Source organism: Meriones unguiculatus, chromosome 1, assembly GCF_030254825.1.
Source record: "Meriones unguiculatus strain TT.TT164.6M chromosome 1, Bangor_MerUng_6.1, whole genome shotgun sequence".
NCBI lineage: Eukaryota > Metazoa > Chordata > Mammalia > Rodentia > Muridae > Meriones > Meriones unguiculatus.
The window spans coordinates 27776504-27799891 of record NC_083349.1 but is presented as its reverse complement, the minus strand read 5'-3'; the positions used below and the strand labels follow the sequence as shown (position 1 = coordinate 27799891).

General features: G+C 45.5%; 1 protein-coding gene across 2 annotated transcripts; it reads left to right on the top strand.

Annotated features, from left to right (window-relative positions):
• Positions 1-1466: 1466 nt before the first annotated feature.
• Asrgl1 (asparaginase and isoaspartyl peptidase 1) lies at positions 1467-23118 on the top strand. 2 transcript variants are annotated; one of them, XM_060386234.1, is made up of 8 exons: positions 1467-1625; positions 2167-2367; positions 14747-14831; positions 16488-16630; positions 17052-17209; positions 18833-18951; positions 21280-21390; positions 22539-23118. In XM_060386234.1, the coding sequence occupies exons 4-8, from the start codon at positions 16526-16528 to the stop codon at positions 22742-22744; spliced, it is 699 nt and encodes a 232-aa protein (XP_060242217.1). In that variant the 5' UTR covers positions 1467-1625; positions 2167-2367; positions 14747-14831; positions 16488-16525; the 3' UTR covers positions 22745-23118. The 2 variants fall into 2 exon arrangements, with proteins under 2 accessions (XP_060242217.1, XP_021507520.2); XM_021651845.2 differs by lacking the exon at positions 14747-14831.
• Positions 23119-23388: the final 270 nt, after the last annotated feature.

Below are 23388 nucleotides of genomic sequence, written 5' to 3'. Positions count from 1 at the left end.
TCTAGCTGAGCTCTTAGCAGTGGGGGACATGGAGACTGAGGAGGCCACCCGCTAGCCAGAAGTGGTGGGAGAGGACTGCCAATCCACCTACAAAACCTTTGAACCAAAATTTACCCTACTTACAAGATGTGCAGAGATAGAGACTGAGGGAATGTCCAACCCTCCTTGGCCCAACCTGACACTCATGGGAGAAAGCCAACCCCCTGACACCATTAAGGATACTCTGCTATGTTTACAGACAGGAGCCTGATTTAACCATTCTCTGAGAGCCCCACCCCCACTCACAGTAACTGATGGAATCAGGTCGAATCCTATGCTGATACTCACAGCCAAGCATCAGATGGAGCTCAGGGAGTCCTGTGGAGGGGTGGGGGGGGGGGGAGATAGAAAGACCCCGGAGGGGACAAGAACAGTTGCAAGATCACCAACCAGATCACCAACCGAGTCAACTAACTTAGACCAATGGGGGCTTACAGAGGCGGAAGCACCAACCAAAGAGCATGCACGGACCGCACCTAGGCCCCCCAACATGTAACCGATGAGTAGCTTGATCTTCATGTGGGTTCTCTAGTAAGTTGAGAGAGTGCTTTCTATGGCACGAACTCTGTTGCCTGCTTTCCGTCATTTTGCCCTAACTGGACTGCCTTGCCTGGCCTCGGTGGATGAGGAGGAATTCAATCCTGATGAGACTTTCTGTGGTGGGGTGGGTTGCTGCGGGAGAGGGGGCTACCCTTCTCTGAGGACAAGGGGTGGGAAACTAGGGGAAAAACAGTGGGTGGGAGGGACTGGGAGGAGAGGAAGGAAGGGGCTACAGTCGGAATGTAAAGTAAATATGTAAGTTTTTTAAATTTTTTAAAACTCATAATTCAAATAAAATTGCTTTACATTATAAAGCAGGGCATCCTTTCCATGTGGCACTGGTGATCTGGTTTTCCTCTGACTATTAGAACAAAACTAGAATCTAGGATCAGATCGGTGAATACAATAGTCTTCTCCCCCTGGTGTCACAACTTAGGAAATGCTGGACGCAGGGAGAGGAGAAACGTTAAAAAAAAAAAAAAAAAAAAAAAAAAAAAAAAGGACACTGAGAGATGAAGGGATTTAGAGCTGTTAGCCCAGGCTTATAGATAGGAGGGAGGGAGCTGGGATTTCCTGGTTCTGGGAGCACCTAACGAACAGAACCAGGCAAGTTACAGGCAGTTTTATACTTTTATTTTCTGCTCTTCTGAAAGATTAGGATGGAGGCGCTTAAAGAGTAGAGATTTTTATTTTAAATATTTTAAACAAATTTACTAGCAAGACTTAAGAGCATGCAATGCAATAATTTCAAAGCACTGGAGACGGAGGGTCCCGTGTGCTGCGAGGGAGGTCGAAGAGTGGAAGAGCAGCGTTGTTCTAGATCGGGAGCGCCCCCGCGCCCCACCAAGGTGGGTGCGCTGCGGGAGGGACCCCGAGCTTTACGGTAACCCGGCGGCGCCGCGGCCCCACCCTCGTGCGCAGGCGCGGAACCGTTGCCTGCTGAGCGGTTGTGGGGCGAGCGTTTTGCTGCTTGTGGTTTGGCCAGCTTGACATCCTGGCGACCGCCAAACCTCCGTGCCGCGCCTCCTTGGCCGCGGCGGCCCAAGGTATGGGAACGTGAACAAGAACAAAAACGTAGGATTTACCGAAGACGGGGAGGTCAGGTCCGAAGGACGTGGGGAGGTCCAGTCCTCAAGCTGCCCGGACCCGTATGGGGGGGTGGGGGGATTAGAACTGGGAGCACCTACCCCGGGAAACTGAGGAACCGATTGAAGCCTGGGAGGAAGGCCGAAGCTCTGATACATGCGTCCTCTGTGCCTGCGACCCAAAACATCAGACAGAGGCTGATGTTCTCCGGGGAAACTGAGGCTGAGGGGTAGCGCTGTGGCACGGGCGCGGGCTCCGAGTCCTGAAACCCAGCATTCTGAGCCACATATGCCCCAAGCCCTGCCCCGGGGTCTGGGTGGGAAAGCATGGAGAGGAATGCTGGGAGCCATGGGTTGGGCTTTCCGTGTGAAAATCACGCCGAGCTGTTTCTCCCCTTGGCACTCAAAACAAAAAAACGCAAACGGGTCTGCCACTGCTGCTCACTCGGATCGGTTCTCTTGGACCGGTTCAAAATGATGCTTGCCTCTTTCCGATGCCTAGCCTCCCCCGAAGTGACACTCGTGGTGGTAGTCCACGGTGGCGGAGCCAGCAACATTTCGGACATCCGGAAAGACCGGGTGCGCGAGGGCATTGCCAAAGCGGCAACCGAGGGCTACAACATTCTCAAGGCCGGAGGGAGTGCCGTAGATGCCGTGGAAGAAGCCGTGGCTGTCCTGGAAAACGACCCCGAGTTCAACGCAGGTAAACTGTGCTTTGACTGGTGAACAGTGCCAAACTGGGGCAAGCTCCTGCCCCCATAGACGTGGTGTACGTGAGTCTGGCTGGCTTTGTGGTCCACCAGTATGCTAGGGCAAGATGAAGTACTGAATTTCGTCGTTCTGCACTAAGCAACTTGTTCTGAGACTTTTTAAATCTGTTAACTTACCCTTTATTTAGCCTGCTCCCTAAGAATTCCGTACCAAAAGCCAGCCATCTTGCTGAGGAGCCCTCCAGAGCCTAAAAGTCACAATCTTCAAGGCTCAGCCTTCCAAGCGCTGGAGTTACAGCACAGACTTTTTTTATTTGTGGGTGTTGGCATAGACTTTACATACCGTAGTAACCACTTCGGTTCTAAGAAGTGTGTGTGTGTGTGTGTATTCCCTCCTTCCCTCCCTCCTCCACCCCCCTCATGTGGTGTGCATGCGTGTGTGTGTGTGTGTGTGTGTGTGTGTTTCTCCGCCTCCCCCATTTTAGCTTCAGAAATTCTGAAACAGATGCTGGGAGAATCCTTATTATACTATCTGGTCCCCAAAAAAGTCCCTAATCATCTTTCTGGTTAGTAAATTGACTCTCGTGGGTCTCTAAGTGGAGACTGGCGATTTTACAGACCAAGCCATGACTGGAAACTTGGGGTTTACAGCCCCTCTCGTCCTCTGGAAAAGAGAAAGGGACCTCCACACCCAAGCAATCCAAAAAAACATCCCAAATTTTGAGATTAGAAGAACTTCCAAAATGCCAATCCTGACTCCACAGCAAAAGCAGGACATGCCTGCAGCACGCTTCCAGACCCAGACCTCCATGTGTCTTCATCTTGCTGGTGCCACACTTGCTTTATAGAACATGCTGGTAATATGTCTGAGTTCTGTGCAGGACCTTGGGAGAGACTGGCTTACAGACTGGCAGAAGTTATGGATAACCTACTACTTAGAATTGTCGTCGGAAGTGAGGAAGCAATCTTGGGGGACTGAGCCCCTTAACCTCTGGGCTCTTCAGGTGGCTAGTGTCAGAAGGTCAGTGTCTGCCAGAGCACTGATGTGGGGAGAATGTAGGAAACCCCCACAGCTTTCCCTGGCCTTTGCAGGTCCCTCTCCCCTTTACCGCCAGCACCAGGCACTCACTGATCTGCCGCTGTCAGGGCAAATGAGTTTGCATTTCCTAAAAGTCATATAAATGCCATCAGAGTGAGTTATTATTCTGTGTTTGGCCATGTTCTAGGATAGTAATCATCATAGTTAATGTATCTACAAATCGCAGGTAGCGGTGGTCTACGAAACTGAAAAGATTAATAACTCAAGCCTGTATGTAGTGTTGTGAAGTAAGCAAAATTAGTGTCTCAGAACACTTCAGATTAACTTACTGGGAAAACATTTGGTTTTAAAATAGAAAGCTAAGACCTTAAGATTAAAATAATTCTAGGAACTGCACCACCCACACAGCATCTGTCACAGAATAAAATTTCAGGCTCTCAACTAATTCATCATCACATATTTACAGAGTGTGTTCTCTGTCTCCTTGATTCTGTTAGGCATTCTGACACTTAATGGAAATTTTCTTAAGTTAATTTGTCTGTCTATGAGACATTACAGTGCGCTTTTGTGGTGGTTTCTAGAGACAGAATTTACCAGCTGCTTGTTAATCAGTGTGCCAGCATGGTGTAGCCACAGCCTGTAAGAGTCATTGTAAGCTGTGTCTGCTCACAGGAAAGACCTCTTGACTGACAGACTAGTCTTCCAGAACGTGTCCTTGAAGAAGCTGGCTCAGTTAGGCCTCTGGTGACCGGTGACCTAAAAATATCCCTCATTTTTTTTTATTAATTTAATCACTTGATAGCCTGATTACAGCCCCTTCTTCCTCTTCTTCAGCCCCACCCTCACATCTCCTTCCTTCTTACCTCTTTCCCTCCTCCTCAGAGAAGGGGAGCCCCCCACCACCATGGGTACCAACCCAATCTGGCACATCAAGTCACAGCAGGACTAAGCACATTCTCTCCCACTGAGGCCAGACAAGGCAGCCCAGTGAGGGGAAAGGGATCCAGTGGGAGGCAATAAAGTCAGAGACAGCCCCTATTCCAGTTGTTAGGGGACCCACATAACGACCAAGTTGCACATCTGCTATATATGTCTAGGGGCCGTGCATGCCCTTTGGTTGGTGGTTCAGTCTCTTTGAGCCGCCATGGGCCCGGGTTCGTTTACTCAGTAGGTGTCCATAAATTTTATTTTATGGGTATGGATGTTTTTGTGTGTATGGGTGTTTTTGCCTACAGGTATGTCTGTCTGTGCCTGTGGAGTGTTTTTACCTGCAATGCCTACGGAGGCCAGAAGAGGGCATCAGATCCCTGGGACTGGCATCACAGAGTACTATGAGACATCATGTCGATGCTGGGAATCAAACCCCAGTCCTCTGGAAGAACAGTCAATGCTACTAAACTCTGAACCACTACTGTATATGTGCACCACTTCTTGTGATGTCCTTGAGCCCTCTGGCTCTCTTGGTCTCTATTCTTTCACAAGACTCCCTGAGCTCCATCTGATGCTTGGCTGTATCAGCATCTCTTTCCATCAAATGCTGGATGAAGCCTCTCAGAAGAGAGTTATGCTAGGCAGAGCAGAGTATCATGAATAGGGTCACAGGTTGACTCTCTCCCATGGGGTGGGTCAAGTTGGGCCAGTCATTGGCTTGCCATTTCTTCAGTCTCTACTCCATCTGTATCACTACACTTCTCATAGGTAGGACAAATTTTAAGCCGAAGTTTTTATGGGTGATTGGGTGTCCCCGTTCCTGCAATGGAAGTTCCGCCTGACTATAGGAGGTGGCAACTTCAGGCTCTTTAACTCCCACCCCCAACTGCTGCTAGGAGTCTCACCTAGGGTCACCCCAATAGACTCCTGGAAGCTTCCCCCATCCCAGAGGTGCCCCCTCACCAATTTCCAGAGAAAGATCCCTCATTTGATGGGCTGTAACCTAACAGGGCCCTCCTCCACACGAGTTGAGGGGTGTAGATCAGGGAACTGCAGCAGCTGCTCCCGAAGGCCTCTCCCACTTCAGATGCCAGCGCTGTTGGGCAGGCGGAAGGTGAATAGTGCTGAAAATGCGATCAGAGGTTGAGCAGCTATGGTGGGGCTGGTAAGAGCCGAATATCTGCCTCTGCCTCTGCCTCTGCCTCTGCCTCTACGCTGTCTTTTCCATCTGCTGTCTCCAGCTGAGGTCAATAGAAACAGTATCCCAGCAGCCTCTGCTAAGAGCCTCTGGGTAATTATTTGGAATCTTCAAAAAGCTGACTCTGGATAATGATAAGAGTTCCATGGTCCTAATTAGCATCCGTGACACCTTGTCTGCATGTATTTGAAAATGTCTCCTGTTTCTGGTCATATTTCAATGTGAACTTGATTTTAAATTCAGAGCTTGTTCCCTAATACTTAAATTATTGGAAGGTAACATGTTAGTAACACTGTAAAACTGATTCTAGATTTGGATTCAAGTATTTGTTTTGTTTTGTTTCGTTTTTTGAGGTGGGGACTGGCATTTTCCACACCTGGCCTCAAACTTCTAGGCTCAAGTGATCCTCTTACTTCAGCCTCCTGAATAGCTGGAACTACAGGCACAGGCCACCACACCCAACTTAAAAATATTTTTTAAAGATTTACTTAAATGGACAACTAAGTAATTACCTTTTGCATTCACTGGAGTTAAACTGTGTTTACTAGTGTTTTACTTGTGCTACCATTTGCTCTGATAACCTGTCAGAGCCTTTGAGATAACAAGATTGTCTTCCTTATCTGCTTTTAGTTCCTTGCACCAACTGTAGAACCATTTTAACATTTGTAAGCCCTTTACATCTATAAGATAAACATCTTCTGTGGTGGCTACCAACTGTCTGAAAAACTGTTAAAGTCCGCTTGCCAAAGTCGGCTGCCAATGTCTCTCTCTGCTTTGACAAGGTTCCAGGGTCCAGGGTAGAATCTGGGACAGGATGCCGAATCCCCTTTCGATTTATCTCCTGGGTCACCAAGTTGATGTCTCAGGCAATCATTCAGGACAGATGATTGAAAGAAGAGAAGTAGGGGAGTGGTCCTAGGATTCCTTCTCTAGGACTAGGCTACTCTGCTGCTAAGGAGGCAAACTTAAACTGGTCACCTTTTTATCCTGCAGCCAGGACTGCAAAAAGTGGCCTCTAGCCAAAACTGCAGGGGGTTGTAAAAAGGGCCTGCTTGATCTAAGAGTAGCCCTTGTGCAGGAGCAGGCCACTGGAGGCCTCCACAGACTACAGTAAAGTTTGTCCTGCTCATGTTAGGCTGATAGTTAGATCCTGAATCTGCTAGCTTATCTGTAAACTGGTAAGAAAAAGAGAAGAGAAAGTAAACAAAGACCATTCATGCACACACAGTCAACTTCAGCGAATTCCCACAAGCTTACATATGAGATGATGTTGATTTTTGCTAGCGTCTCTGCAGAAGCTGCAGCATGTTTAGATTGCTGGTTCCATAGCATCAGCCCATATGTACACATAATCAATCAAACAAATAGACCTGTACATATTCATACACACATTCAGTGAATGATACAAAAGGAGCTCCTTACATACAGACAGACAACTGATATACACTCATGTAACATATGTACAAAAAACAAACAGGCATATTACATTTAAACACATCTATATACATATTTACAACTCATGGACAAAGTAAATTCCAGTGGGTTTCCATTCAATAGGCTTCCACCACTGGGCTTCTGCCAACTGGGTTCTGCCAATGTTTATTGTATGGACATGGCTTTATATCTCTGAGACAAAATTCGCAGAAAAGGAATTACCTCGTAGTCAAAAAGGTAATTAATCACAAAAACAGTTGGATTCTAAAATACAACAGGTGACATGATTTAAAACTAAAAATTTCTTATCTATGTATTCATTACATAAGTTCAGAATGAGTTCAGAGTGAGTTCAGAGTGAGTTCAGAGCGACAAAGGTTGATAAGGCCTAAAGGTTAACAGGATCCAAAAGTTACAAGAATATGTGTCTTTTCAATTAGGCCTGACCTAGCTACACGTTTTTCAGGTATCACTAAGTGTATAGTGAGTTCAGGACAATAATTTTATCTGTCTTTCAATCTAAGAAACAAAGTAAATTTAAAATGACAGTATATAATGCCATAAGGTGACAAGGCATAAGGAATTACAACAGAGCAATTTGTATTTAATGACATCAAGATTTTTACTTAATTTAAACATTTTTAGGTAGCTCCATTATAGTTTGGGTTCATGGGAGGTTTAAACCAGCTAGCCTGTACTTATGGTGTATACCAGGATTCATGGTGTCATCTGGAGTGAAGGCTATCTGAGGTTACAAATCTGCCTTAAGCCTGTCTCCTATTAACTCATCTGGAGGTCCACAAAGGTATTTATTGCAGCCATAAGCTCTAAAATTGTTTTAAAAGTTCTAAAACAATTTAACTTTTAAAATTGTTTGAATTAAATAAGGAATTAATTCATCTGAACAGCAGTACATCTTTAATAAGATCCCATAGGCAGTTTGTTCAATCGGAGTGTGTAAATACCCACAAAGTGATGATTCACACCAAACCTGATTATAGAAAGAGGCAACAGTGCACAAATGACATGGTTGTCAGAGATTGGAAGCAATTCTGGAGAACAGCACAATACAAACCTTGCCGAAATATGGGATCGCCAGAAGGCCCACCTGCCCAATGAGCCCCTTTCACAGAATGGCTCCTAACAATTAACTCCATTCCCAAGTGGCCCAACACCTACATCTGACCTCTGAGGGCACCAGGCATGCATGAGGTTCACAAATGTACATGCAGGCAAACACACACATAAAGTACAAATTTAAAAATCCACAACAAAAACAAAAAAACAAATCAAAACAAAACACTGCTACGTTAGGAGCCAGAGTGTTCCCTGAGTGTAGAAAGGAAAACATGGGGGTTTTTTTCTACATATTTTTCAACTGATTTATACAGAACATTGAAACTTGATATATATTTTGAAGCACACAAAATTTTATTCATAACCAAGTATGTCTAAAATTTTTAGAAGATAACCAAAAACAAAATATTTAGGAATAGTGGCTTAGGAACTGATTTTCTTGCCTTTGCTTTGAAACCTCCAGGTAAGTCTGAGGTGTCATGAAATTTAGAAGCCTTTATCAGAGTGCCATACAATGTTTAATCCCATATATTTACATACAACAAAATCCCCTTTCCAATGTGTAATTGTACCTGTGACAAACAGTGTAGTAACCACCGCCACAATGAAGAAAGAGAGTCCTATTGTTCCGCATCTCTGCAACCCTCAACTCTGCTCTTTCCTGTGCCTGTGGTTTTGCCTTTGCCATTGTCACAATGGAACCATGTAATGGTAAATTGTTGCTCCTGGGCTCTGCTTACCATGATGGGCTAGGTGATCTCCATGGCCACAGGGATCAAACATGTCCATCACAGCCACGGAGAACCCAATAAACTTACCTAAAACCTGAATTTTTACAATTTTTAAACTCAAATTATGTGGCTCTTGACTGTGAACTTTGAAGATGACAATATTGTATCACAGTGTCAAAGACTGGACTCTTCTGGTAGATGCACCACCACTGTGTAGCTGGCTGAACATGTGTAGCGACGCTTTACATGAAATCACCAGAAACACACATTTTACTTTCTCTTGGGCATTCAAGAAAGGTTGTGGTTACTTTATTAGGACTTCCAGACTTTGTGCTTGTAAATGCCTTCTTCCATTCCTAGGAGCACACAAACACTCTGGTGAGTTTTGCTTGCTTTGGTTTGTTTTTTCATTTAGCCAGCCTAATAATCAAAGTAGACCTGTGTTGTAGGGCTGATTGCATTTCCACAAATGGTCAATGATATTAAACATTTTGAGGGGATGAAGTATCTAATCAAGCCTTTTGTCCATTTTTATTAGATTATTTTCTTTACTTCCTAAGAGTTCTAGGGATTCTTTTTCTATTTAAGATATAAATCTCTCAGCAAAGGTACGAATGTCATCAGCAGATGTTTCCTCCCAACTCTGCCTTTATCTTTCCTGTCTCTTGGGAATGTCTTTTAAAGAGTGTGAAGTAGAATAAGGTAGAAAAGACCCGTTATAGGACAGTGATTTATTGATTTAGTTAGTGATTCACTTGACGCACTGCCCTGCTGCCATCTGCCAAGCCTGACTCCATTCGTTACCAGGGACAGACTGACCTGGAGAAGTAGCTGAAACAATGGGTCGTTGCCCTTAACAACGTGCTAACAGCCAATGTATGACTCTGTAAAAACTCGCTTGTTTACCCACCACACCTTCTGGTTTTTATAGTTTAATATGAAAATACAGTCTAAACCTGAGTCCAAGGCCTGTCAGGACCCATCCTGGCTTCAGCCCACCAGCATTATCTCCTCTCTTCTACTTCCAGTGGTATTAGAGAGCTTACTCCAGAAAGAGTACCACAGTGGACACGTTATTGATTTTTGTAGAAACACAATTAATCTGTTTTTGTTGTAACAAATCATGCATTTCCTATCATAGCTTAAAGAATAGTTGCCTGAACATTTTCTTTTTGGTTATCTTCTAAAATTTTTACATATATTTGGTTATGAATAAAATTTTGTATGCTTCACAGTGTATATTAAGTTTTAATGTTCTGTACAAATCTTTGGAAAAATATGTAGGAAAAACAAACTCTGAAACACTCTGGCCCCTAACATGTAGCAGCATTTTGGTTTGGTTTGGGGTTTGTTTTTATTGTGAGTTTTTTTTTGTTTGTTTGTTTGGTTGGTTGGTTGGTTGGTTTTTGGTTTTTGTATTTTATGTGTATGAGTGTTTGCCTGCATGTATATTTGTGCATCTTATGCATGCCTGGTTCCCTGGAAATGGAGTTTATAGACAGTTGGGAGCCACCATGTGGATGTTAATAATTGATCCTGGATCCTTTGCAAGAACAGCCAGTGCTCTTAACCACAGAGCCATCTCTCCAGACTGAAGCAGGGTTGTTTTTGGTTTGGTTTGGGTTTTCTTTTTTATTTTTTTATTGACTCTTTGTAAATTTCACATCATACACCCCAATCCCACTCATCTCCTTGTCCCTTTGTATTTGCCCTCTGTCCTTGCAACCTCTCCTCAAAAGAAAATAAATAACAAAAATTAAATTTTTAAAAAAGGCAAAACAAAAAGTATCTCATTGTGGAAGCTGTAGCATGTCACAGTGTGTCCCACAGTACACCCTTTTGTATACACATCATTACTTGTAAATGTTCATTGCAGTGAGCCGTTGGTCTGGTTTGAGGCCTCTGGCTTCTGCTACACCATCAATACTGGATCCTCACAGGCATTCCTCAGATACCCTGCTGTTCCCCTGTGTTATGGAGATCCTTCAGCTTTGGATCTGTTGGACTGCTCCTTTCACAGCTCATAGATGAGGTATATGTTGAGTGGGCCAATTCAAAGCCATGATTCTGGGCCTGGGTGGTAACTGAGTTGGTCAGCTTGCCAGCTCTCACACTCACATCACCAGGGTTATTTCTACAGCACTGCTCTAGCTAGCTCACCCAATGCTGAAGCCAGTAAGGGGTGGGGCCAGCTCTCCCACTCATGCTCTCAGGGCTAGCTCACCCACACCCATGCCACCAGAGCCAGCTCTGCTGTGCTGCCCAGGAGAAATATAGGGCCCTCAGTGCTGCAGCTGGTAAGGGGCAGGAACAGCTCTCCTGCTCTTATGACCCTGGGGCCAGCTGTCTTGCCTGCTACAGGTAGCAAGGGGCAGGTAGGGCAGGGAGGCGCATTTCCCATTGCCCATGACACTTCATGGCAAACTAGTAGCTGCTCCAGCTCTGCTGAGTTCTTGCCCTCAGGGCCAGCTCACCCTCACCTGATCATCAAGGTCAGCTCTACTGCGCTGCCCAGGCAAGGTGTAGGGCCCACTCTCCTGAGTGCTGCGGCTGGTGATGGCCAGAGACCCTCAGCCCTTAGAATCAACCTGGTCCCAGGGGACAACCCAGACCAGGGATGTCCACATGGTCTTTGGTGGTAATGTGAGCCAGGGACATTGATGTAGACCCTGCTGTTGCAAGGCCACGGACCCAGACATGGCCCTCTGGCGGTGCAGGCTGGGACTTCACCACAGCCTCAGGTGGCAGAACAGGCTACCCACATCAGGCTGCTCTTCCCCACCACCACCCCATGCACTGTGTGTGTAGCAGGTGGGCCTTTGGTGTCTTCTGCCTGCCTCCACTGTGTGGCATGAAGCAGGGTTTTAAATACCACCCGTCCTCTAACACTCTGGATCCCCAATTACATGTCCTACAATGTAACTATGACTCTACCTCAGCAGCTCTCAACTTCAGTGGTCACATATTAGATACCCTGCATCTCAGATAGTCACATTACAGTTCATGACAGTAACAACATTACAGTTATGGAAGTAGCAAAATGAAATAATTTTGTGGTTGGGGGTCACCATAACATGAGGTACTGGGCTGAAGGGTCACAGCATTAGGGAGGTTGAGAACCACCGTGCTACCTGGAGTTGGTGTAGAGTCAATACAGGTTAAGGTCTCATTTACACAAGACTGTCCCCTACTTCAAGCACTAATCACAAATACTGGTGCCTGGGTTACTCATACATCTACCAGCATGGCTACAAACTGGGCTTCCTATATTGCACTGCTCAGGTTCAGTCATTTTCTGATGACTGAAAAAATTTAGGGAAATTTACTTGTATTTGCTCATCTGTTATAAAGTAAATACTAAAGAATAGTAATGATCAGCCAAGCCAGGCATAGTGGCACATGCCTTTGATTCCAGCACTCAGGAGGCAGAGGCAAGTAGATCTCTGTGAATTTGAGGCCAGCCTGGTGTACATAGTTACTTCCAGGACAGCCAGGGCTATGTAGAGAGACCCTGTCTCAAATTAAAAAAAAAAATAAAAATAAATTAAAAAACAAAACAAAGCCACACAAGGGAGTATGCCGTGCAAGGGCTGGTCTATTCTGACATTTATCTACGGGGACTGAAAAGAAATACTGCCACCAAGTCTTCGGGTCCCTCTCTGGCTTGGTATCACATGCAAACAAGCAAACAGTTGTGTGTGTGGTTGGGGAAGGTGTTAACTAAGCAATGAGTGAAGAAGGGGAGTTCATGCCCTAGATGCATCGTCCTTCCTGAGCACATGTTGGTAGGCTTTTACTCGGGCTGGGGTGAGGTGTGAGGTAGTGCATACTGTCATTGTAGTTTTTCACAGAGAAGGGAGATCCTCAGGAACCAGGATGCCGCTTCTTCTCTTCCTTGGACATGATCAGATCTGCCATGGCACTTATGGATGCATGTTTTTATTATCAGAAGATTATGATGATGCCAAGGTCACCTGGAGTGTCAACATGGTGTCGAGCTAGTCTTGATGTGGTGACACCCGTGATAACAGCTGGGAGCGTGTTATCGGCATCCAGACTTTTAACTTTTGCGTAGCTGATGGGACAACAGGCCACTAGCAACTCGAGGGCTCACACTGGTAAATCCTGTTCTCACCACACAGCATCCCACATGCCTGCCAGAGCAGCCAGTAAAATTCTGATAGAGAACAGACTGCTGGTGTGTCTGCTAAAAGTGTTTCTGTCTTTTGTTTTGTTTTGTTTTGTTTTAGTGTTTTCCTCCTTATTATGAGGTTTCATAATGTACTTATATATTCTAGGCAGGAATATTTTATTGCATACATTAATTTGGTCTGTAGGTATTTTCTCCCAATTGGGCCAAAAAAATTTTTTAACCACAATACCTTTCAGTAAGTCTATTTCGAATATTAAGGACTTACATCAGCTATTATGTGTTGGGATCTATTTACCCTTGCTTTCCTGTTTGCTCTTTCTTCCTTCCTCTAAGTTACCTGAACATTGATTTTGGAAATGTGTTTTGTTTTATCAATAGTATTGAGTGTACATCTTTGTGTAGAATTTTAGGAGTTTGCTCTAGAGATTTTCTTATGTATGTAACAAACCACTATCTAATGATAAAGCATTTTGACAATGGAGGCAGAATGTAGAGCCCTTTCCTCTCTGTGACTAGCTGGTGGTGAGTTCCGCCTTACAGTTATTTCCAATTTCTTCTCTATACACTTGGAACAATTTCAGGATCTTGTCATTTTTGCAACAAGCAACAAACAAACTAAGAAACCGAAGAGGATATGGCAAGCTGCTGCATTTTTCCATATTTTCTCTTTGCAGCTGGTTCTTCCATCTTGGTTTTGCAGGATTCCTCTCTTCTGTTGTTGCCTCTCTGCTTCAAGGCCTCTTTTAGACTGGTTAGGTCTACTGGGTTGGGCCCTCGGAAAAAGGTTCTGTTTTCCTCCATCTATATTATAGACTCAATGTGTGTATCCATGTTTGTGCCCCTACAAAATTCTAATGTTGAACGCAGGATTCCCCCACTGTGCCAGTCTCTGGAGATAGGGCCACTAAGGAAATTGTTCACATTAAGGGTGTGGGACAGAGTCTGATCAGGGTTAGCATTCTTACAAAAAGAACCAGGAGGACTAGTAGTTAAGAGCACTGAGGCTCTGCCGGAGGACGTGGGTTTGATTCTCAGCACCACAGGGCAGCTCACAACTGTCTGTTGTCTGTCTCCAGTTGCAGGAGGTCTGACACCCTCTTCTGGCCTCTAAGGGCACCAGGCACACACTTGGTGCACAGACATACATGCACACAAAACACCCACATACATTAAATAAGTAAGTTTTTTTTTAAAAGCTGGATATGGCACCTCAGGTAAAGTGCCCAATTGTAAGAACCTAAATTGGGATTCCCCAGAACCCACACAAATCCGCAATAGACCACTCTAAGTCAGTAATTCCAGCACTCCTCTAACAGGATAGGCAGTGGAGACAGGCGAATCAGCAGATGCGCAAACAACCTGGTGTGCACAGTGGGGAACACCGGACCATGTCTAAAACAAGATGAACCGTGAGAACCGACAAGCGAGGTGGTCCCCTGGCCTCCACAGCTGTCCCATGGTACATTTTGCCAGTAGTCGTAAGAACACACACAAAGATCTTCATTAATTGACTAGAGTTTGCCTTCTCCCTGTGGCGCAAGGAGAGACCATTGGAATACACAGAGGGATGGTGATTACCCACCCCAGATGGTGATTGCCAAACTCAGGAAAAGGTCAACCTTTGAGGCACTTTGACCTTGAGCTTCCCAGTCTGCAGATTGAAAATAACTCTGTTATGTGAGCAACCCAGTCTGGGGTATCTTGTTATAGCAGCCCAAAGAGACTAGTTCAGTCTAGACTTCATAAGCACATATGAAGGGTATTATTTTGTTAGACACAGAATTCTGATTTGGTAGTTCTTTTCTTTCAGCCCTTGGAAAATGCTGTACCTCTTTCTGGCCTCCATGGTTTCTGCTGAGAAATCCTTTGTCATTATAATTGGTTTTCCCCTATAGGTAAGGTGCCATTTCTTTCTTGCTACTTTCAAGACTGTTTTTCTAGTGCTTGGGATTTGAACCCTCACAAAGCGCTCTATCACCCCTGGCCCCTCACAGAATTTCTATATTGATTATGATATCTTACTATGAATTGCTTTGTATCTCATAGTATTGGGACTTTGCTCGGCTTCTTGAATTTGTAGATTAAGACCATTTGTTAAATGTGGAATATTTTCAGTCATTTCCTTGAATGCTTTTTAGCTCTAAGCTCTCCCTCCCTCATTTTGGGACTCCAGTAAATTAGGTGTTGGATCTTTTCTTAGTCGCTACTGAGTCCTTAGGCCCTCCTCACCCAGCTTACCCCGTCTGCTTTGTACCACTGGTTCAGTTTAGATACTATCTTTATTCTTTCTCTTAACTATTCTTTTTATTAATTCATACCAATTTTACAAACTAGTGAAGTTTTCTGTGTCATTTGCTTATGAAACAATACTACTGGTTTTGTATATTGACTTTATCTCTTTGGTTGCTATGAAAAGAAGCAAAAAGTAGTTTACTTTTATGACAAACTTTTATTATATTATTATTGTGTGTAGAGTGTGAGAGTATTGTCTGAATGTATGTGAGAGTGTGTGTGTGTGTGTTGTGTGTAAGAGAGAGAAAGGAGAGAGAGAGAAAATGGGTGCACATGTACCATGGCATGGGAGTAGAAGTCAGAGGACAATTTTCAGAGGTCAGTTCTCCTTCCACTGTGGGTTCTAGAAATAGAAATAGAACTTGTTCCCTCTGATTTCCATAGAAAATGCTTACACCTGATGAATCATCCTTCCTGCCCCTGGATTGCTTTTAAACTAAAATTTTGAGTTGTTTGTTTTTAAGTTTTTATTAGCATATGGTAATTAAGCATAATAATGTGTTCCATTTTGACATTTTCAAGCTTGTTTATATTTTAATCATTTACTCCCCCATTATCCTCTCTCTTTCCCCTCCAAATTCCCCTAATCCTCTTCCTTACTCCACCTAGTCTCCTACCCTCTATTTTTATATCCTTTCGTCTTCATATTTTGTTTTCTTTGTGGAGAAAAGCTCTTACTGTGCAGCTGAAGCTGGCCTGGAACTCATTGTATAACCCAGGTTGGCTTCTAGCATGTAGTCATCCTGTGTTAGCCTCCTGCGTGCCAAGATTACATGAGGTTACATGTATATGCCACCACACCAGTTCATATAATGTGTTGGCTAGGCCATTCAAATGGTACGATTTCACTAGGAGTAATGAGAGCAAACATCCTTGTTGGTCACTATCTACAGAGAGATGCATCAGACTCTCACCATAATGTATGATATTGGCTGTAAGAGTTTATAGATGACCTTTATTGAATTGAGAAAACCCATTCAGATAAGACCGCCATTCATCTATGCATGAGGATGGAGTATCATGACCTAATTATCTTCTGTTAGGCCCAACCTCTTAAAGGTTCCACTACCTCAATACTACTGTCCTGGAGGCCTATGGTAGACAAACCATATCCAAACCAGTAGGTACCAAGTCAAATGTGTTTTTATAATGTTTGTCTACAGCAGAACAGAGGGTGGTTTGAAAGAGTAAGTTGGAAGAAAAATCTGGAGTCTTTTATAAGTTTTTCACTCTTACTTTTCAACTTCTTCTTGGTTTAGGTTGTGGGTCTGTCCTGAATGTAAATGGTGATGTTGAGATGGATGCTAGTATCATGAATGGGAAGGACCTGTCTGCGGGAGCAGTGTCTGCCGTGCGCTGTGTCGCCAATCCCATTAAACTTGCACGGCTCGTTATGGAAAAGGTATGTGTGGTGGAAGCAGCGTTTCCAGAGAAGCCTTCACTGCTGGCATCTGGGCCAGATTGTGAGCAGTGCTGAACATCAATGTTCCAAGCACACACAGGGACACGCATAGCACCATTGGATTCTCATGGATCAGCCATGGCTTAGACCCTGACTGCTGTGTGACACATGCTGACCCTGTCATCTCCCGGCCTTCCTTAAACAGCTCAGTGAATGATCACCTACCTAGGGCTCACCAAGGCTCTGGGGTTGACCGCCAACCCAGAGAAGAAAAATGGAGGGAGGGGACCCAGTTCAGTTTTCACTTTGGGACCTTTTAACACTAAAAATGTAGTCATTATTTTCACATCATAGAACAGATAAATGTACACTCATTCATTCATTCATTTAAACTTCTCTGTCCCTTCCCATCCTGGCTTAGACACCTCATTGCTTTCTGACTGGCCATGGTGCGGAGAAATTTGCATCAGACGTGGGGATACCAGGGGTTCCTGCAGAAAAACTGATCACGGAGAGAAGCAAGAAGCACCTGGAGAAAGAGAAGTTTGGGAAGGGGATGCAGAAAACTGAATGCTTTAAGTAAGTGCCAGGCGCCACCCAAACTTCCCTAGTCATACAGTGGAAGAGCTTGGCAGTGCTCCCTCAGCTGTATTTCCTAAGGAGCTGAAACTCTTCTCAGCCCTCACTCTACCCTTATTTACTCCTCCTGTGTGGATAAGAGTTCTTCTCTGGCACAGCTAAGCAGAGGATTCCTAGCCAGCCTGGGAGGCATATACTCATAATCCCAGCCACCCAGAGGCAGAGACAACAGGACAGCTTTCAAGACAGCCTGAGCTGTAGCGTAAAACCCTAGCTCAAACGCCTAATAATAATTCACTAGGACCCAGGAGCTCATAATAGAAGAGAATTCAGTCTCGTAACACTACGGAGTCCCTAGCATTTACCAGAAGCCTTAAAACCTAGGCAGAATATATATATTCAGACTAAATACACAAACACACACACACACAGGCCCCCTTTTCTAAAGAATTGGTTTTGATAGGTCTGAGGCAAAGAGGCCAGGCAAGTGTTATATGCAAGTCTCTGTGATCATTCTGATGCCTTTCCAGAATGAGATCGGAGATGTTAACATACTATTATTCTTCCATTTGCTCTGAGATAGGATCTTGCTATGTAGCCTAGTCTAGGTGCGGAATTTGCAGTCCTCCTTTCTCAGCTTCCCAGGTACTAGGATTTCAAGCTCTTATATCTGTGGACTGCAGTCAGAGGACTGCGGCTACTGGATCCATGCTGTGTGTTTATTTTCAAAGCTGCTTTCCCATTGCTTTCTGGAAGCTGTGTATGAGCGGAGGGAGTGGTTCAGTGGTACAGTACATGTGTATTGTGCATAAGGCCCTGGGCTCAATGCCCAGCGGTGAACACGAAAGACATCTCGAACTGTGCGCCTTCACGAGCCAGTGCCACTCTTAGAGGTAAACAAATGGCCTCTTGCTTTGGACCCTGCGGCTTAGTGTCGCCTGGGGGCACCTTTGACACTCAGCGTTGGCTCGGCATGACAGATGACCTCCGTCCCTGTCACTGACACTGGGCAGCCTCGAGGCAGGAAAGGTGCTTTTGCCTATCTGAACGCAAAGTCTGGGCTCTGCCGCTGTCAGCATCAGAAATGAACACTTTTGGGGAGCCTGGGAAGAATGGGACTTGGGGAAGAGGGGAACCATCTGAAGAGGAACTCTTGCACCACGCAGCATGCCCACTTCCTTGCCTCCACATATTTCAGTTTAAGCTCCTGGAGGCCTTCGTGAGTCAGTGTCATCTCGAAAAGGGTTACATTTGTGCATGTGTCCATCTCAATAAGAAGTAAGTGAAGGAAACATATAAAATGAATAAAATTTTTTGGGACAGGGTCCCACTATGTAGCCTTAGCTGGCCTGGAATACACTGTGTACACCAAGCTGACCTCAGACTCAGAGACCCACCTGCCTCTGTCTCCTGAGTGCTGGGATGGGTGTACTCTTTAGGGTAGAAATGTAAAGGACTGTGTGGAAATCTGCCTGCCAGTGACATGTAGAATCAGAAACAAATGTTTTCTTGAGCCCAGAATGCTAGCATCTAATGTAGGAATTGAAGTGATTTTAAGTTAAGTGTTACCTGGGGGACTGTTTCACTCTTCCTTCTCTTCCTTTTGCTGTTCACTTTTGGCAGAAACTCAGGAACAGTAGGTGCTGTTGCCTTGGACTCCAAAGGAAACGTGGCTTATGCAACCTCTACAGGGGGGATTGTCAATAAAATGGTTGGCCGAGTTGGAGACTCACCTTGCATAGGTAAGACTGAAGGATAGCTCATGCGCTTCCCTTGCCCCTGTGTCATCAGGTTCTCACCTTTCCCTGAGTTGTTTCCTCTTGGTGGCAGCTTCTAGGAGTGGCAGTTGGGTTGGAAGAGGTTGGGTTGGAAGAGGGCACCACTGCTCGGAGGCGTTCTCATCTAATAGGCACATTGGTTTCCCCTTGATTATGTTTTGGGGACATCTTGAGAGATGAGATCTTGAGAGGTGAGGATGCTGACACTGTCTTGGACTGCTGCAGCCATGCCTGTCTTCTGTGTAGCCCCAATTTCAGGGTCCTCAGGCTCACTTGCAGGGGCTATAAATACACAGTGCCTCTTCCAGGCATGGCTCACGTTAACAGTGTAAAAATAAGCAGCTGAAAAACTGAGCTGGAGAGATGGCTCATGGGGAAAATACTTGCTGGGCACATACATGGACCTGCATTCAGATCCTCAGCACCATGGAAAAGCCATCTGCAGCTGTGTGCATCTGTAACCCAGCACTGGCAGAGGCAGAAATGAGTGGATCACCAGAGTTTGTTAGCCAGCTGGTGTAGCTAAATGAGCTACACACACACACAGTGGTGGCTGAGAGCGTTTACAGGTACTATGTGGCAGTAGCACACTCCTGCAGACGGAAATGTCCCTCACATCAACACCAAGTGCAAAGCAAGAAGCAGCATGCTGTAGGAATGCATCTTTCGCTCTGTACTGATTTGTAATTTCTTGTGGGAATTCTCACAAACCGCTGCAGCTGAATGACATTTCAAGAAACAGTTAAATTGTTCATCTGCCCAAAAGAGTAGCTTATACGTTAGCAGAAAACTTGACCTTATGTATATGGCGTGCTACTCTTAGTGCTAATCCACACTCTTGACAGTTCTTTGTACCCTACACAACGATAGCCTTGGAGGGAATGCTTGAAGCCTCCTTAAAGGTCAGAGGCCTGTCTGCTGAGATGCTGTGGCACTCCACTCAGAGGCAGAGGCCTAGGCCCTTTGTTTACTCCAGAAACAGGAAACGCTCACCTTTTTGCTCCTTAGCAAAAACCCTTCCAAAATATGGCTGCTCAGTAATACAGCCTGAATCCAGCTGGGATCCAACAAGGCCCTAGAATCAGATCAGAGCCTAAGAATTAACTTCAGGCTTTGTGAGTCCTCGTGGCAAAGTACTGAGAGGAAAAATCTGTGACCTGAATTCTCAGACACCCCTGTCTTGGTTGTTGGTACCAAATGTGCTCTTCTTGACCTTTCTGATAAGCATTTCCCAGGAGGGTCCAGCTGTCCCTTGAGGATGTTCTGAAGGTGACAGTAGGCACACAGTAACATTTCCTTAGCAGTGCGCTTATCATCCTGAAAAAAGGGGGGCTGCCCTTGCCAGGACCCACAGAGTCACCCTGGCCTTGTGTGACTCTAAAGAAACTGAAAGGAAAATGAAGACTTGGCTGCTTCCAATAGTAGGGCCTTATTTACGCCACGGAGTCAGTCTAGTTCACCCTGCAGCAACAGCTTGAAGGGAAAGCCATCTTCTCTTCCGTAAGACTTCATATTCCTTACCCAATCTCTACTCCTCCAGAACAGAAACCGTGGAGTTAGCTCCTTTCAGCACTCAGCAGAGATCTGCCCTCCTGAGCCCTTCCCCCATACCCAGCATCAGTAAGTAAGGCGAATGGCAGTATAGTGCTTCTGTGCCAACCAGAACAAAGTAAAGGTGAAACCTGCCAGGCTCAGGACTCTTAGACTGGTGGCTCTGTGTGAACAGTAAGGAATGATGGAGAAATGACTGTAGAGTTGCTTAGTCTAAGACTAGGGGAGAAATTTTATCAAGTTTACTTTGGCTCCAGAACCCATTATACAGATAATCCAGAATAGTTCTCTCAGGTCTAAGCTACTTTTGACAGGTAGAAATACTTTCTAAATCAACATAGAGGTTGGCCTTGGGAGGGTTCAGTTTTCCCCAAATTATTTTAATCTCTAATGGCTGTCCAGGTCATTCAGGTGACATCCCCAAGGTGTTCTTCATCCTTAGGGAGTGGGATATGCAAGAGGAATGGCATCACTGAGAGAGATGAGGTAGATGTCCTTTGGAGCAAAGGAGGTGTGGCCCTGGTGTCACAGCTCTGTGAAAGGCCACACCTGACTCCTGAGGGTTCTGTCATCCTGGGCCCTGCGTGTTTACAGGTGACCCCTTATACACTTTGACATCACCAGGTCATGAATATGGATCTGACCTACATCTCTAGGATATAACGTTATATAGCATGAGCCTTGTGTTTGAACTTTTTGACTATTGTTGCTCAGCTAGAACCAGTCACCTTTTTTGAGCAGGAGCTGGAGGTTACGCAGATAATAACATCGGAGCTGTTTCAACCACTGGACATGGGGAAAGTATCCTGAAGGTGAATCTGGCCAGACTCGCCCTCTTCCATGTTGAACAAGGTATGTAAGCTGTGGAACAAGTGCACAACAGGTGAAGACAAATACATAGATGCTATTGGCCACTGGCAGGCTAGGGTACGGAACCTTCCTTGCAACAGACCCTGCCCCAAGGTTGTTACACTTTTCCAATACCTACCTGCATTCTGGTAGGGTATGGACTAGAAGAGCCTTTAGATGACTGTTCTGAGACACTGTTCTCTAGGCTGGGGAAATGTCTCTGTGTTTGAGAGCGCTTGCTGCACACTCATGAAGACCTGAGTTCAAGTCCCAAGGACATGAAGAAAGTCACGTATGACTGTGCAGGTGCCTATAGGTACCTCAGCACTATGGAGGTGGAGACCGGAGAATCACTAGTATTTGCTGGGTGACAGTGTAGAAAGGAAAAAGAAGAAGAAAAAGAAACCCTGTCTCAAGTCACCAAGGCAAACATGATAGAGTAGGACACCTGGTACCCTGGCCTCCATGCATGTGTGGGCACACACAGGAGCACATACACGATGTGTGTCTGCTCTTCTCTTTCACGTCTCAAAAGACAAGGTAAGCCAGGTGTGGTGGGACATGCCTGAATCCCAGCACTCTGGGAGGCAGAGGCAGGCAAATCTCTGTGAGTTCCAGGCCAGCCTGGTCTACAAAGTGAGTCTAGGCTACACAGAGAAACCCTATCTTGAAAAACTAGAAAAAAAAAAAAGAAAACAAAGGCAAGGCAATAGAAAGGGGGTTAACCTTGACCAGGGGTGTAAGGGAAGATGTCTGTGTCCCAGAAAGGAGCTGAAGTGTGCACGTTGTATTGCTTTGCTGGTCAGGGTGACCAGACCTCTGACAAGAAGCCTTTTAAGGAGATTTGCTTGGGCTCACAGTTTGAAGGGAGTACAGTCCACTGCGATGGGGAAGGCATGGTGGTGGCAGCTCTGTGGCAGTGGGAGTGTGCAGCAGTTGCTTGCTCAGTTCTCAGTGGACCAGGAAACAGATAGGACAGAAGGCAGGACTGGTCCTCGTCTGCTCCCCCCAGCCACCCTCTTTCTCCAGTGAAGCCCATCCATAGATTTCAGTGTCCCAGAGCAGCGCCAGAGCTGGGGTCCAGGTGTCCAAACATGGGAGCCTGTGAAAATGATCACATGGGATAGTTCTCAACCTCTTTTTGTTTTTAGGAAAGAGCGTAGATGAGGCTGCTGAGTTGGCATTGGATTATATGAAGTCAAAGCTCAAAGGTCTAGGTGGCCTCATCTTGGTCAGCAAAACAGGAGAGTGGGTAGCAAAGTTTACCTCTGCCTCCATGCCCTGGGCAGCAGTGAAGAATGGCAAGCTGCAGGCCGGCATCGACGTTTGTGAAACCAGAGCCAAGGACCTGCCCTAAGCCCCAGAAGATTGTAACCTGCCTGCTTGCCGGGAAGTGTGAAGTTCAGCTGCCTGGTGTGGAGACCTAGCTTAATCAATTAGATGTAGACATGGAAAACTTACTCGGTCTGTCCCTCCTTTTGTTTTCTTGATCACTAAGTCAATGAATGCTTGGTTGAGGATTGGGTTCTGAAGCGATGGGAGATGTCTGCCAGTGTTCAGACTAGGGAAGATGGAAGCCCTGAGGAGGCCTTCTTTCCCAGTCTCCATCGTGCAAGGCTAGAAAGGAGCTGCTGGATTTTGGCCCCACAGAACTGCTTCTGAGCTGGGAGTGCTCTTTGGATTTGGAGAATGGTTAGGCTGGGAGGGTGTGGGAGAAAGGGCTGAAGAAAGGTGTGAGAAAGACCCAACCAGGTCTGTCCAGGTGAGGCTCAAAATGTTGCAGAGTTTATTCTGAGCCTCAAGAACACCTGGCAGGATGCTCAGGGAGGTGCACTCCATCTGTGAGGAGGAAATGGATCTTTCCAGAAAGCTCAGACTCCTCCAACACATATCTGGTCAGAGACTCCATCGATGCCCGATCTGTGGACTGATGGAGTCTGTGGAGTTTCTTAACATCTAGGGTCTTTCTTGGCTCGAAGGTGAGCTTCCAAAAGCAGCCCC